The sequence below is a fragment of the Bidens hawaiensis genome, unplaced genomic scaffold (assembly GCF_021521415.1).
Source record: "Bidens hawaiensis isolate Kalapana, Puna unplaced genomic scaffold, B.hawaiensis_p1.1 tig00039120_1, whole genome shotgun sequence".
In the NCBI taxonomy this organism is placed as follows: domain Eukaryota; kingdom Viridiplantae; phylum Streptophyta; class Magnoliopsida; order Asterales; family Asteraceae; genus Bidens; species Bidens hawaiensis.
In genome coordinates, this window is record NW_027496886.1 from 73504 (window position 1) to 88492 (window position 14989).

A 14989-nucleotide genomic window follows, 5' to 3' on the forward strand; every position below is an offset into this window, starting at 1 on the left:
CAAATTTGGTTTTCTGTTTGAATTTGACCATTTTGAGCTTGGAATCTTGGATGGTTTGTTTACAGTCCAACTGGAAAATTAATCCAAACTAGCAAACGTACCGTTTTTAGCGTATTAGTTACGAATGAGAAAAAACTCCACTTCAGTTTCAACTTTCAATAATGCAATAACATGTCACAGATTAAAAAAAAAAAAAAAACCAGAAATATAATGTTCTAAGAACACTTAACCCAGAAACTAGAAACCGCAAGGGAAATTTAATAAATAAATAAAAAAAACTGTAGTTAAATATAACTACTAAAACAACTACATCTTTCAACTTAAAACCTAAATTCAACAAGGTTGTAGGAGAGCTACAGTTTGAATCCTTCTTCCTCACTTCAGCCCGACACGTCAAAAAGAGAAACAACAGTTTTTTCCAACAAAAAAAAATTTAATAGAAGAAACAGACCGTGACTCCTATCGGTTTTCTGAACCGTATCTGGCACAGGTCTGTTGAGTCGACCCGAGAAGGAAATATTGGTGACGCTGTTGTGGTTCGGGTGTCTATCAGGCATAATACATGTACAAGCTGTTTGCAGCAGCACAAGCAATAGAGTTTTCGGTAGGATGCCATGCCAAGTGAAGCAGCTTTGTTGTCGAATCAAATGAATTCCCGTTTGCATCTGGGCTCTCTCCCCCTCCTAAACGAATACCACTTTCTTTATAAATTATTATATATTAAACCAAATGGATGGGTTGAGTTTAGGGCTGTAAAAGAACCAAACGTTCAGCGAACCGTTCGTGAACCGTTTGGCGGGAAGTTCATGAACAAGAAATTTCGTTTGATTAGTTAAATTGTCGGTAATGTGTTCATGAACGTTAGTTCATGTTAATTTGTATATGTTGTTCATGAAAGTTTTTTGTACATTAATTTATTTTATTAGAGCATTTTATATGCTTTAACTTATTACCCCTAATAGGGATAAGCAAATTCGGTACCGGTGCCGATTGGTACCGGTACCGGTACCGAAATCGGTACCATCGGTACCGAATCGGTACCAAAGTTTCGAGTTTCGGGGCCGGTACGGTACAGTACCGGTATTTCCTGAATTTTTACCTTCAATAACAGTACCGGTACCGAACCGAATATTTCGGTACCAGTACCGGTACCAAGAATTTATGATTTTCGGGACCGGGATTTTTGGTATTGGTACGGTACCGATCTCATCCCTGACCCCTAACATAAAATAGGAAACAATATTCTCACATTGTTTTTGCATTGTTACCATTTCTTTTCTCATTATTCAAAATGATGAATTTTCTCTCATTATTCACATTGATGAATACATCGATCTCAATCTCTAGGCTCTGCCGATATTATTTATGTTCGTGAACACATTAATTTCCTTAATGAACAAACACGAACATAAAATCTCGTTCGGTAAGTGTTCGTGAACACGTTATTTCCTTAACAAACGAAAATGAACAAGGCCATGTTCGTGTTCGTTCGGTTCGTTTGCAGCCCTAGTACTTGAGTTAAAAGGTGCACAAATTGGGTCCGGGCCCAAACTGGTTTGGGCTCAGTCAAACATGGTCCTACACATATACTTCTTTTTCAAAGAAAAGGCCGTATGTAATTAACGAGTCAATTATAATTAAAAAAAATCAATATTGTTACAGTGATAATTTGATTTTTTTAATAAAACTACTACGATGTTTTATGCATTATTTTCAACTCGGTCAACTCAATTTAGCTTTTTTTATTGACCCGTGTGATAAATACAGCACAGCCCGAATGCACACAATTAGCAAGCGAACAGGTTGAAACTGCTACCTCTAAATTATAAAAGAAGAAAAGAAAAATAAAACAGCGGACCTCGTCTAACCGCGCGAGTAATGCTGCTTAGAGATCTGATAGGCCTTGAAGGTGTCTGAACTTGTCTCCTACAGTTTTTTGTTTCAAAAGGACCTCTTATCAAATCACATCTACAGAAAGTAAAATATCGTTCGAAAAAAGTAATAATTTAAAATTAACTACCTCATTGGGTTTTTGCTAGCTTCCAATGTGGTTTCTTCGGTGCTGCCAGGACCGCACCCAAACACACGAAATAAATTGCTGAAAAATCACACAAATAGAACAATTTAGTGGCCACCTAAATGATGTATATATGTATCTCTCTCTCTATATATATGTATATGTGTGTGTGCGTGTTTGTTTTACCTGTAAGAACCAGTTGCAACTCGCTGGCTATCACCACTCAAACAGCATTCAAATTTATCAAAAATTGAATCATTTTCATATAGGTCGCATAGCTGTAGGTAAGCAATTCAAAACCATCAATGCAAACCGAAAAGAGAAAAAAAAAAGGATAAAAGTTGGTTATGAAATAGGTTTCAGTACATACCCTAGGTCTTAAATGTTCATGCACCTGGAACGTTGAAACTGGACCAGAGTCCATGTTGATGTCCCATAGCTACACAAACCGTAGAATTTCAGGTAATATAACCAATCAGAACCAGAGAAATAGTTGACTATTATTTTAATATCTAAAAATCTAAAATAGTCCACAATAGTGCCGCGTCTACCAGATATTGAAGCTAACAGGCGTTTATAAAAGTTAAATCAAACCTGTTAGACAAGTTTTTCTTTATTTTCTTCTTTTGTAGATGTGAAGTTATTTTAAATAAATTGTCAAGACTCGAAAGTGCAACAGATGAAAATATAGCAAAAAAAGAAATAATCACAAACCTTAAGGGTCATGTAGTCACGACTAAGTATGTATCTTCCATCCCTTCCAAATTTTATATCAGAAATAGAGGCTATTATCTCAGTAAAGAATGATCTTGAACCAGGTGCTTCCTGATCCTCAAACCTATAAAAACACATCTATTATTGCTCCTTTTATATAAAGGCTACAATGCATCTAGCCATTAACACACGTAACATGTCCTCTAAACGGTTTCAGGATACCCACAATCCCATTGTTCTTAACTTAAGAAAAGCAAAACTGAATTTGAAGTTAGAGATGACATGAGTTCAACCAAAGCACTTACAGTTTAGAATGTTTATCACATAATGCGGATTGACGCAAATCAATGAGGCGAATAGATCCTTTTGAACTACTGTAAGCTAGTGTGCTACAATTAGTAGGATGAAACTCAGCACATGTAATCACCTCTGAAAAGTGAAAACAAAAGATGATTCACAGTCATGGTATATATAATATACAAACAAGCCAAGAAATAAGCATATGGTCAAGGCTAAGAAATAGCATTACACCAACTTGGAAGAAGAGATGTTAGTGTGGGTTAAAACAGATGTTAGTGAGATTGACTCACGAACACTTTGTATACATTTCTGATAGGAATCATGATCATTGTCTATTTTGGGAGGGGGTCAAGTGCAAGTTATAATTCTATAAATAGGTATTATTAGCTAATAGGGAGGGAGAGTAGATTTATGTTTAAAATGGTAGTACCATGTCTCCTGCGTATGCAGTGAGAGGGCTAGGCCCGGGAATTTCTATTGTAACTTTTCTATACATTTTCATTAATACTATAGTTCGGTTCTTCGTTTGCCTTATTATCTTCCCTATATCCAATCTATAGCATATCAAACCCTATCATTGGTCCGACCTGCCGCACCTCCGCTCTCCTTTCGATTTGAATTTCCAGATCTGCTTTCACGTTCAGATCTCAGATCCAGTTCGATTTCAATTTCCAGATCTGCTTTCACGTTCAGATCTCAGATCCAATTCGATTTCAATTTCCAGATCTGCTTTCACGTTCAGATCTCAGATCCAATTCGATTTCAGATCTGCTTTTCGGATCTAAGTCTGATTTTTTTCCGGTTCAATTATGGTGAATCAGAATTCTCGTTTGGACATTCACGAACAACAGATTAAACAGCTTCAATCTGATGTTTACTGAAATTAGGGTTTCTCTCTCTGCGTTAGAAGTGGATCGAGTAGAATCGGCTGAGTTTCGGAAGATGGTTCTCACTTGGATGAAACATCATGAGAAGAAGAACGTCGATGGTTCATTGTTTTCCGGCGAGATTTTCTCCGGGTCAAATTCTAAATCGGGTCCATATGAGCAATTGAATGAGGAGATACGTTCTTCAAACCTTGATTCGTCAGGCTCTGGGTTCGCTGGTAACGTTTTCTTTGCTTTGGGTTTCAAATCTGACTTTGCCGAACCTGGACCTCCGATTTCTGATTCAGCTAAACCGGCACATCTGGCACATGACGTCTCGATATTAATTCCCAGATCTCCGTCATTTCTTCCAGATCTGTCTTCAGATCTAAAAATTGACCGGACGAATAGTTCTTATTCTGGATCTTCATCTATGATGGCTCAGGTGGCTGCTATCATACCCAGATCTGTCAAACAATCTAATGACCAGGTTTCCACTCTTGAACACCCAGTTACTACTCAAGTTCCAGCCTATTGGATTGCGTTTTCCTCTTTTGCTTCGATTGCACAAGTTGATTTCAAGTCCAATCCGATTATTCTCACCCAAATTGTTGATTGCCATTGCTGTTTTGCGGAGTTCCTCGGACCGGCGTTAGCGTCTCAGCAGCCTCACACGTTCACCGTGCTTCAACAACAATTTACATCGGTCACGGTGGTGTATACGTTCGCAATTGGCGATAGACGCCTTGGGTGGAAAGGAGGTACGGTACCTTTGCTCGTTTGTCCAAATGCCATTCTTCACAATCCGTCTACAATCATAAATGTTGGCTTCATTCCTACGGTTCAACAAGGAGATTCTAATAACTTTTCTGATGGGTTTTTCATCAAGGGGATTTCTCAGCTTTGGACCACTCTTGTTGACTGGGTTCTGTCTTTTGGCACGTTTACCTCTGTTGGCACTTTCTTTACCACCAAACTACCGGGTATTCATTGGTCGTACAAGACAAGTCCTGTTATTGAGTTACTTGTTGGATCATATCATTTGTGGGTGGTGCATGGGCAGGGTCGACCACCTGAAAACACTCTCGGGGAAGCCTCCGCTTGGTTGTCAAGTCAGTTGTTTGTTCCCAGTCTTGAGGACAAGACTGTTTCGAAGGGGGGGGTAATGATAGGAATCATGATCATTGTCTATTTTGGGAGGGGGTCAAGTGCAAGTTATAATTCTATAAATAGGTATTATTAGCTAATAGGGAGGGAGAGTAGATTTATGTTTAAAATGGTAGTACCATGGCTCCTACATATGCAGTGAGAGGGCTAGGCCCGGGAATTTCTATTGTAACTTTTCTATACATTTTCATTAATACTATAGTTCGGTTCTTTGTTTGCCTTATTATCTTCCCTATATCCAATCTATAGCATATCAAACCCTATCAATTTCCTAAGAAGAATATAAATAATCTTCATTTTAATTTACCAATACAAAAACAATATTTGCGAGAAACTGAAAAAACAAACATATTATATTGTAATGTTGATCAATGATCTAGACAAGTATATAAATAAATATAATAAACCGTTCCAAACCTATTACATCACTAAGTTTATCTCAAAAGTAATAATATAATCTTAAAACTAATACTAATACCAATGTAGAAATTAAATACCTAACTAGTGATTATCTTGAAAAAAAAGATAATGATAAAACAATAATACTGTTACAGTTAAATCTAAAAACAATCATACTGTTACAATTAAATCTAAATCTTTGAATGAAAATGATTTAGGCGGCTATATGTGTTATAGAAACAATTTGGAAAACTTCCAAGTTCCAACTCATTTGAGCAATCTCCGTTTAGTTAATTATATTATTTGAACCTTTTTAGATAGAACACAACCAAATTGTTCATAACTAAATTGATTGAAAATGAAATTGCCACCTCTAACTACCTGTCCCACTCCTAAATACCTTGTGGATTTGTGCATCTCTTCCCAATAACTAGAGCATGTATTAAACTGAGTGTAAGATAATTGTTAAAATATTGTACCAGTAAGATCCTCCATGTTAGCAGGCTTGACGTCAACAATGTTGAAACTCTGATTGCTAATTTCCAAATTCCAAAGGTTTATCCGAAGATCATCAGCTGAGATGAATGTTTCGCCATCACTGATACATAAAAATGAGAAGGAAAGAAAAAGCAGGTGTCAGAACATATTTTAACCTACGGGTTATGAATACTTGAACAGTCTATTCGTTGTTCACTGGTATTAATTTAATATTATTATTACTGGTGATATGTAGACCGACTTCACACTATATATAAACTAAAAACTAATATCAGCCGATAGCATCTCCTCAAGACGCATCATATATAAATTGCAAGATGAGATTCAGGCAGACAAGATCAGATGTTTGTCGATAAGCAAAGTTAAGTGTATTACTTGCAAGAATAAAATATCCAAACCTGTTATTTGAGATTGAGTTGATATGGTAGTCATGTGCGTGAGCATACACTCTTCTACATCTGGGAACAAGACTAGTCTCATTATAAGTCACCTACATAAAATTGAAGTGCCACATCAGTTGAAGAAAAGATAATTAAATAAAACTAGCAAAAACAGAAGAGTAATTATTAAGACCAAAAAAAAAAGTTAGGATACTTGGATGGTGATGAGAAACATATACCATACTTTGACTACTCATTCAAGAGTTATTGGATTGCAATAATTCCAACTTTCACCTATTGGCCGAGATTAATCCCACCTCAGGAAATGTTTACCGACAGTCCCAACTTGAACGCATTTTCTTCCAGAAATTCCATATTATGTTCCACGTAATCAAAAAGCTAACGGGGTTACTTTTCAGTTAGTATGAAATTGCTGGAGGAGAATACGATCAAAGATGGGACTGTTTGTAAACATTTTCTGAGTTGGGATTATTAAAATCCAATAACCCTTCATTCAATTATCACAACTATTTCTGCTTCGTTAAGATAATTTATTTGAATAACATAACAAACAAACATATATACATACACACACAGCAGAGGTAAATAGAATACCACAGGTAGACGCAGTGATGGAATGCCACCAGAAGGAAATTTGAAGTCGTTGATCAGATTAGTGGAAGACTTATCTTTCAATCCCCCATTTGCTAAATAAGAATTAGTACTAGAAGAAACACTTGAACTAGCAATGTTGTTCTTTCCAACAACTTTGGAAGGGTCCACATTCATGCTTGCAACTTTTTTGATTTTCTTCTCTTGGACCTGTATAATGTTAAAAGGGAATGACGCAAGATAACATAAACAAACAAATGAAAAGGATATAAGAAGAAAGACATGGCATCCAGCCTAAAAAAAGAATAATGATACGAACCCGACTTCTGTTCAGGTGAATTTAGGGCCGCATCCAAGGGAGCTTATGGGTCAAAGCAGTTATTAAGAGGGGTGGTGGGAAGATGAAGAGCTAAGGTTTAGGAAATAAATGCAGCAATTACCAAGGCAATTAGTCTTATATATATGTTCTTGTTCTAGTTTAGTAGATGTCAACGTTTTGTTTATCAATTGACTTGGTTAATACTTGTAACCAGAGACCAATCCTTCTCAAATTGGGTCCCTGTCCTTTTCATATTCAGTAATAAAAAGTCAGTTCTTTCGGTTTTTATCAATTCGCTCCATTGCCGGGAAACTAAAGGAACGATGGTGCAGACCAGGGGTAATGATGGCAAACTGGCAGTAGTGTTTCGCCCGATCAAATCGCCGTTCAGCTGTCCACCATTGCCGCCAAGCTCGACACCATAGAGTCGCAATTGAGGGATGATGTTGCAGCACTCAAGACCGTGATGTTTGGAAAACCCCTCTGGTGCAACGATCAAAGTTCTCCCCCAAGCTTTGATGAGTTCAGGAACAAGTGGACGACAAAGAACCTGAGGTCTGGTCAAGGAAGACGATACCAGTGACAATCCCATGTCTGGAGTCGTACACGAATTTCCTTCTTTTTCAGCCATGATTAACCTTGCTGTCAGTGATGATACAAATAGTGGCAGTAACATTGGTCTTGGGTCTTCATTGGTGGGTGAGTTCGGGACAAACAAACCCAAGTTTTTGAGTTGTATGGATCTATGGTGCAACTTTTGTACGCGTTTGGTACAACAGCTACTTCTGTTGCACTCAAATTGGAGGAAGTATGGCCCTATTACAACAAGCAAGTCAATATCCATAACATGATATCATATTTTCTTCATGCTGGGAATAAAGATTTGAAACGCAGAGAATTAGCAAGAAAGTTGCCATTCTCGACTTGAGGAGAAGTCGGTTACCGGGCAGGATGTATTGATATGAACCCGACTTCTATTCGGGTGAGTATTAGGGCCGGATCCAAGGGAGCTTATGGATCCAAGCAGTTATTGAGTAACAGGGGTAGTGGGAAGATGAAGAGCTAAGGTTTAGGAAATAACTGCAGCGCTTACTAAGGCAATTATAGTCATAAAAGCATCTAGATTTTGCTTTTTGTTGTGTTAAAAAGATGGTTTTCAGAAGCAAGAAATCCAAGCTTTTCGCTTTTGGAATACCAAATTACAAATATACCCACCATTCCATGATCTGTAAAACTAGTAAATATATATAAAAATGTCCTTTTTGATCATTTTTACCTACTTTTTGGTTTTTCCAACCACAAAAGCTAATCCAAAACACTTTTTTTAAACACTACTTTGAAAAAGCCACAAGTAAATAAGCTTAGCCAAATACCCTCTTAGTTTATATATATGTTCTTGTTCTAGTTTACTGGATGTCAATGTTTTGTTTATCAATTTAAATGATTAATACTTGTAACCGGAGACCAAACCTTCTCGATTGGGTCCCTATCTTTTTCATTTTCAATAATAAAAAATCAGTTCTTTTGTTTCTATCAAATGGTTCCGAATAGGGACCCAAATCGAGAAGGGTTGTACTCTGGTTACAAGCACAAAAGCTAATCCAAAACACTTTTTTTAAACACTACTTTGAAAAAGCCACAAGTAAATAAGCTTAGCCAAATACCCTCTTAGTTTTATATATATGTTCTTGTTCTAGTTTACTGGATGTCAATGTTTTGTTTATCAATTTAAATGATTAATACTTGTAACCGGAGACCAAACCTTCTCGATTGGGTCCCTATCTTTTTCATTTTCAATAATAAAAAATCAGTTCTTTTGTTTCTATCAAATGGTTCCGAATAGGGACCCAAATCGAGAAGGGTTGTACTCTGGTTACAAGTATTAACCAAGTATTAACTGTGCATGTTTGAGTTATCTTTATAATCCATGACTAAACTAACCTCTAAAGTCTAAACCAAACAGCTTCCTATACTAGATCAAAAATGTTATATAATATCCTTTTGAACTTGTGGTGTTACTGTTTAAGAAGCACATCACGGAACATCGAATTCACTTTTTTTTTGTGGTTATATAAAGAGATTGACAACTAATTGATAAAAGAATATTATCACTTGACATAAACGTCAGTATTAGACTTGACATAAATGAAATACCATAAATGCAAAATAAAGTCTACAGTTTACAGATATGAGCATGTTACAAGCAATGTAATTATGCAACAAAGTGAGAAGAATATGGAGTGATTACCTTCCAGAACTTAATAGTTTTATCGTTAGTGGACAGAAGAAAAAGGGCACCATTGGCTGTATGGCACCATCTAATTTTGTTAATTTTCTCCTCAATCTCCAAACTCTTTAAATAATCAAACTGAGAGAGAAAAAATGGAGATATAGTAACAACATATATATATATATAGCAATCAACTAGTAAATAAACATGATAAAGAGCTCAATAATACCTCAGGTTCATGGCTCTGGAACTCAGTTTTGTATCGAAACTCTGGATGCCTACTTGTTGAGTAATCAGTCTTCTCTAAATCTTTTCTACTTCCACCATTCTACACAATGCAGCAAAATTAAAATGAGTGCAAGTAACATGATAAACCATATACAGAAAGTCAGAAACCATAAGTACAAAATGCAAGTTGTAAAACATAAAGAAAATATCAAACAAAAAATAGAATATACTCTGGCACAAACCTCCTTTGTATCTGTTCTTTCAAATAATACTACCCTGCCCCCACGATCACCAGTTGCAAGATGATCACCGCTTTTATCAAACTCGATTGCTGAGATAATATCAACTGAAAAAGAAAACACAAATAAATCAGATAAAATCAGATAATCACAAACTTTTGGATAAGGCTAAAAAGTGAACAATAACACAAAATGGTCCTAGATTATACAAAAGTAAATGGAGTTGAAACTTAAAACACAAGATACAAAGATCATATGAATTCATAAAGGTAAAACATTTTGACTGCTTCATAAGTCATTAAAACAGCTAAGGAAAAAAAACTGCATGACTAAAAAAGTAGATGCCAAGAAAAGGTCTAATTTGTGAACCATAGAAAACTGCAATAAGTAATAGATATCAAAGTTCTAAAATTTGGTGATAAAGTAAAATGAAAAACAAAGCTAACAAAGTAATAACTAATTTCTAGAAAAGATGAAGATTCGATTACTTATGTTCACATTAAACATTGCCCTCTTATATAGTATAATATTCCCTACTTGCCATCTATAAATGTTTTAATCCTGCTTACTCATCTGCGACACAAAACTTAGCTATTCATATAACCTGTCCTCATATAAAACAGTGGAAACTATATTGAAGTTGATGGGGGTTAATAGCTGCTAATCACTGATGCATTTCGTATATCAAAGCAAGGCCTGTGATGACCACACATAGGGTATATGAGTATATCTAAGTGACAGCATCTACCACGTGAACAATGTGATAGTAACATACAGATATAAAAAGAATTTGCAATGACATAAAACACAAAACAACTGGCGATATTCTCGTGACACGTTTTTGTCACGTTAAGGGTGCCAAACACGTTGGAACAGCCTTCCGAGTCAAAGCACGTGGAAAGTATGTAGGCGTTCAATTTCAACCCATACTAATTATAGAAATTATACTTCAATAAAATAAAAGCAATAATGTAGTAATGATACCCAAAACAAATTCAGCAACTATGTGATTGGACATAAAACTTCCAACCTATGATGAGATTCCATAACTGTTAAATTAGAATAATGATGTTAAAACTTTTATGTAGAAACTACTAACTTGTAACAATATAGAACTTGCCATAACCATCATCGGTAAGAACGGTCTATAATAAATATAAACAGCCAATCACCTGTCCAATATCACAACCAATCATGCAGTAATAATGTGTTGCAAAACGTATACACTAATAACATTAGAATTCTATGTTTACAGAAACAGCAAGCACTAGAAGTAATCTATTAAAGATCTCTACAAGCCTTAACAGTTACTGAGCATGAGTTGGTTAACGACCTAATTTGATTGTTTCAGTAATCATCAATTAATCACTAAGGTATCAATATTCAATCCAATAAACAAACAACATACTACCTCCAAACCCTAACATAAATCCGCTTATCGTAAGTTCATAACAATAAAAATATAAATAAATAATAACCAAAATTAAACGTTGATGTAGTAACTAACTAATAACATTATAAAACTTGGCATAACCATCACTGGTAACAAGTAACAGCATATAACAAATATAACCACCAACCACCTATCTAATATGACAACCAATCATGCAGTAGCATGTGTTGCAAATTCTATACCCTAATAAGACTAGAATTCTATGCTTACATATAAAAACAACAATCACTAGAATTAATTCATTAAAAACCTCTACAAGCCCCAACAGATACAACCACCAACCACCTATATAATATGATTAACAGTTACCTGATCGAAGCACAAGTATTAAACCTAATTTATTGTTTCCATAATCATCAATCATACCGTATCCAAACCCAAACATAAAGCCACGCCTCATATAATTCTTCATGTATGAACTATAAATCTCATTCTTGTTCAAACTTTTACGATTTTCCAAAATTTTCACCTTCACTCGTATAAACGCTATACTACTTGTTTAGATTTTCGTCAACGTCATCTGAAACGTCCTGGTATGTGAATATCTCATGCCTGTTAAAAACCTCTACAAGCCCTACACTTAATAAACAAGTCTATAATCTGCTACATGTGATACTCCTCTAGCTCAACAACTATATCAAGTACAAGGATTCATTACACCTAATTTGACTGTTACCGTAATCACTAATCTATCAATCCAGTAAACAGACAACATACTGTATCACAACCATTCACACAGTAGCACTGGTAAGAACAGTATAAAGTAAATAACTAAATATAACCACCTATCTAATATCAGAACAATCATACAGTGTCAGTGGCACAGGTGATCAAATATGCATAATGTTACAAATTCTATATACGCTAATAACATTACAATTCCACGCTTACATACAAAAACAACAATCACAAGAACTGATTAAAACAGTAACCTGATCAGAGCACAATAGTATTAAACCAAATTTGATAGTTTCCATAATCATCAATCAATCACAACCCTAACATAACTCCGCAGATCGTAAGTAAAAATAAAAATAAAAATCAATAATAACCTAAACCAAACTTTTATGTAGTAACTAACTAGTAACAATATAAAACTTCACATAACCACCAACTACCTGTCTAATATGTCAACCAATCATACAGTAGCATGCGCTGCAAATTCTATACACTAATAACACTAGAATTCTACGTTACTAAGCCCTAAAAGTTAGTTAACAAGTGTCAGTAATACATTAAAACAATTAAACAAGCTGATTAACAGTTACTAGTTACTACCTCATCAGAGCACAAATATTAAACCTAATCTGATAGTTTCCGTAATCATCAATCAATCACTAATATATTGATCAGCTCAAACCCTAACATATAGCTACAGATCGTAACAACAAAACTAAAATCAATAATAATAACAACCTAAACTGATCAATTAAACAAATAATTAAAGGTAATTATTATTATTATTAATATTATTATTACCTTCCTGTACTTCTTCACCGGCGGTACGTTCACCGAAGACCTGAGAAAACTTCCACTCTAGCTGCTGCTGCTGTGGTGGTGGAGCTGCTGCTGATTCGTTCATTTCCTCTTATTTCTTCGTTAAGTAAGTAATCAATCGAATAACAATAATAATAATAATAATAATAATAATAATAGGTAAACCTAAATCTAATTAAAGTGAAATGAATGAATGAAACGCATGACCGAATAGCGATTGAATGGTGGTGTACGGATCGAGAGTGAAGAGTAATAATAATGTGGCATTTGGAGGTTGAATTAATTAGGGATGATTGAAGAGTATCATCATCGTAATTGATTTGTTTATGGATTGATTCAGATTCAATTTGCAGAAGACGCAGACAATCAATCAATCGCCTCGTTTTTCTTCGTAGTCGATACAAAGGATAGAACCAGTCACCAAACCCTTATTATTATTATTATTATTATTATTATTATTATTATTATTATTATTATTATTGTTTATTTTTGGAAAATTCCGAAAATAATAGTTTATGAAAACAAATTTAAAGTTTTATCATTCATTTGTAAAAAATTCTGAAAATATGTATTATGAACTAGTCGTGATGAGTATATTTTGATGGCACACGAGTAGTTTGTGAAACCAATTAAAATTTGCCACATAACGAGCGGGTTCACTAATCATTTACTCGTCACGACTAAATAAGTTTCATACCTCGTAATCAACACCCACGAGTAATTTATAAGTCCTTTAGTCGTGACGAGTAATTCAGTCACTTCATTTTGAATTAACATATACATACAAGTTTTTTAAGTGATTGGAATTTATACAAGAATCAAAAGAACACCACTTAAATTATACAGCATTACAGCTTTAACAACAAAAAAAAATATTCAAATATAATTTTATAATATTCTACCACAATTGTAGTCTGGGCCTATGGTGAAAGAGCACAGTCTGGCCTGGCCCATGTTCATGGGCCAACAAATCCTTTAAAACCCATATAGTGGTCCACTGGTCCTCACGTATTCACTAAAGTGGCCATAATATATTTATTATTAAACATGTTATATTTTTCAAAAAACAAAATACGAAAGATATCAGGCCACATTTTTTGTTTATAGTTATGATAACGGTATTACGAACTTATGTAATTTTGTTATTACGTCTACAAAAATTCAAAAGTTTGCTATTACCTAATTTATCTCAATACCTGCGACCCCACCAGTTTGGGTTTGGCCCTAGCATTTTGGCCCATCACGGTACTGTCGGTGCAACCGAAACGAGCTGTTCGCAAGTTCGGATGGATAAAAAGCTTGAGAACTTTTCGAGCCCGGGCCTCAAATAAAGCTCGTTTAGTTATTGAGCCCGAGCTCGAGGCTCGTTTACACTCACCGAGCCCTAACGAGCCTTCAGTATTCTTTTAAGTTACACCTATTTTGGACTACTATGTATTAAGTTAACACTTCACAATTGAGCTCGAGTTAAGATTTTTCGCAAAATATATAAAAATAAGAAAAACTATATATATAAATTAATTAATAAATAATAAACGATCCTAACCAAGTTAACCTGAGCTTGAAATCACGAGCTCAAGCTCCTCGACTCGCACACACTCCTAATCACATATAAGATTTAAACAATTCCAAAATTTATTGCTTCCACTCTAATTCTACACATCAACAAAACATGTCTATTTGGAATGAGACTCCCAAAAAGAAACAAACTCAAATAATTTATTTCTTATGAATAACTCATATAGATCTACTAGTAACCGATTATTTATGTTATTGTCTTTATAAAGTCCCTAAACATTTTTTAACAACACAATCACTCAAATTTTTTATATTTTTAACCGCTATTATGTTATTAAAAGCATTAAAACTAAATGACGTAGTTGAAACAATGACAACAATATATTTTTTTAACTATTTAGTGATTATCTTTACCAATAAATTTCAAACAAGTTTAATAACTGTTTCATTTAAGTCACCCAACTTAATGAGTTAAAATTATGGTGATTTTAGGCAAATTGGAAATAAATATCCTACATTTTTTGCATTGTCGATAATAATCCCAACTTTAAA

General features: G+C 34.7%; 1 protein-coding gene across 1 annotated transcript; it reads right to left on the bottom strand.

Moving 5' to 3' along the window:
• Positions 1-303: 303 nt before the first annotated feature.
• On the bottom strand, positions 304-13006 carry LOC143591001 (serine/threonine protein phosphatase 2A 55 kDa regulatory subunit B beta isoform-like). The gene is made up of 15 exons (XM_077071331.1): positions 12902-13006; positions 9973-10076; positions 9732-9830; positions 9521-9640; positions 6957-7163; positions 6360-6451; positions 5943-6061; positions 3037-3160; positions 2732-2855; positions 2388-2456; positions 2204-2295; positions 2021-2098; positions 1859-1926; positions 452-683; positions 304-378 (listed from the first exon to the last, which is right to left on the bottom strand). The coding sequence occupies exons 1-14, from the start codon at positions 13002-13004 to the stop codon at positions 550-552; spliced, it is 1533 nt and encodes a 510-aa protein (XP_076927446.1). The 5' UTR covers positions 13005-13006; the 3' UTR covers positions 304-378; positions 452-549.
• Between the last annotated feature and the right edge of the window lie 1983 nt (positions 13007-14989).

Bases quoted from the DNA above. Each gene is read 5' to 3' on its own strand.
- LOC143591001 (XM_077071331.1), bottom strand. From the start codon at position 13,004: ATGAACGAATCAGCAGCAGCTCCACCACCACAGCAGCAGCAGCTAGAG. The intron at 3,161-5,942 runs GTACAATATTTT...TTCACTTTTCAG, and splicing joins TAACATGGAGGATCTTACTG to AGGTGATTACATGTGCTGAG. The intron at 2,856-3,036 runs GTAAGTGCTTTG...GTGTTTTTATAG, and splicing joins TGTGATAAACATTCTAAACT to GTTTGAGGATCAGGAAGCAC.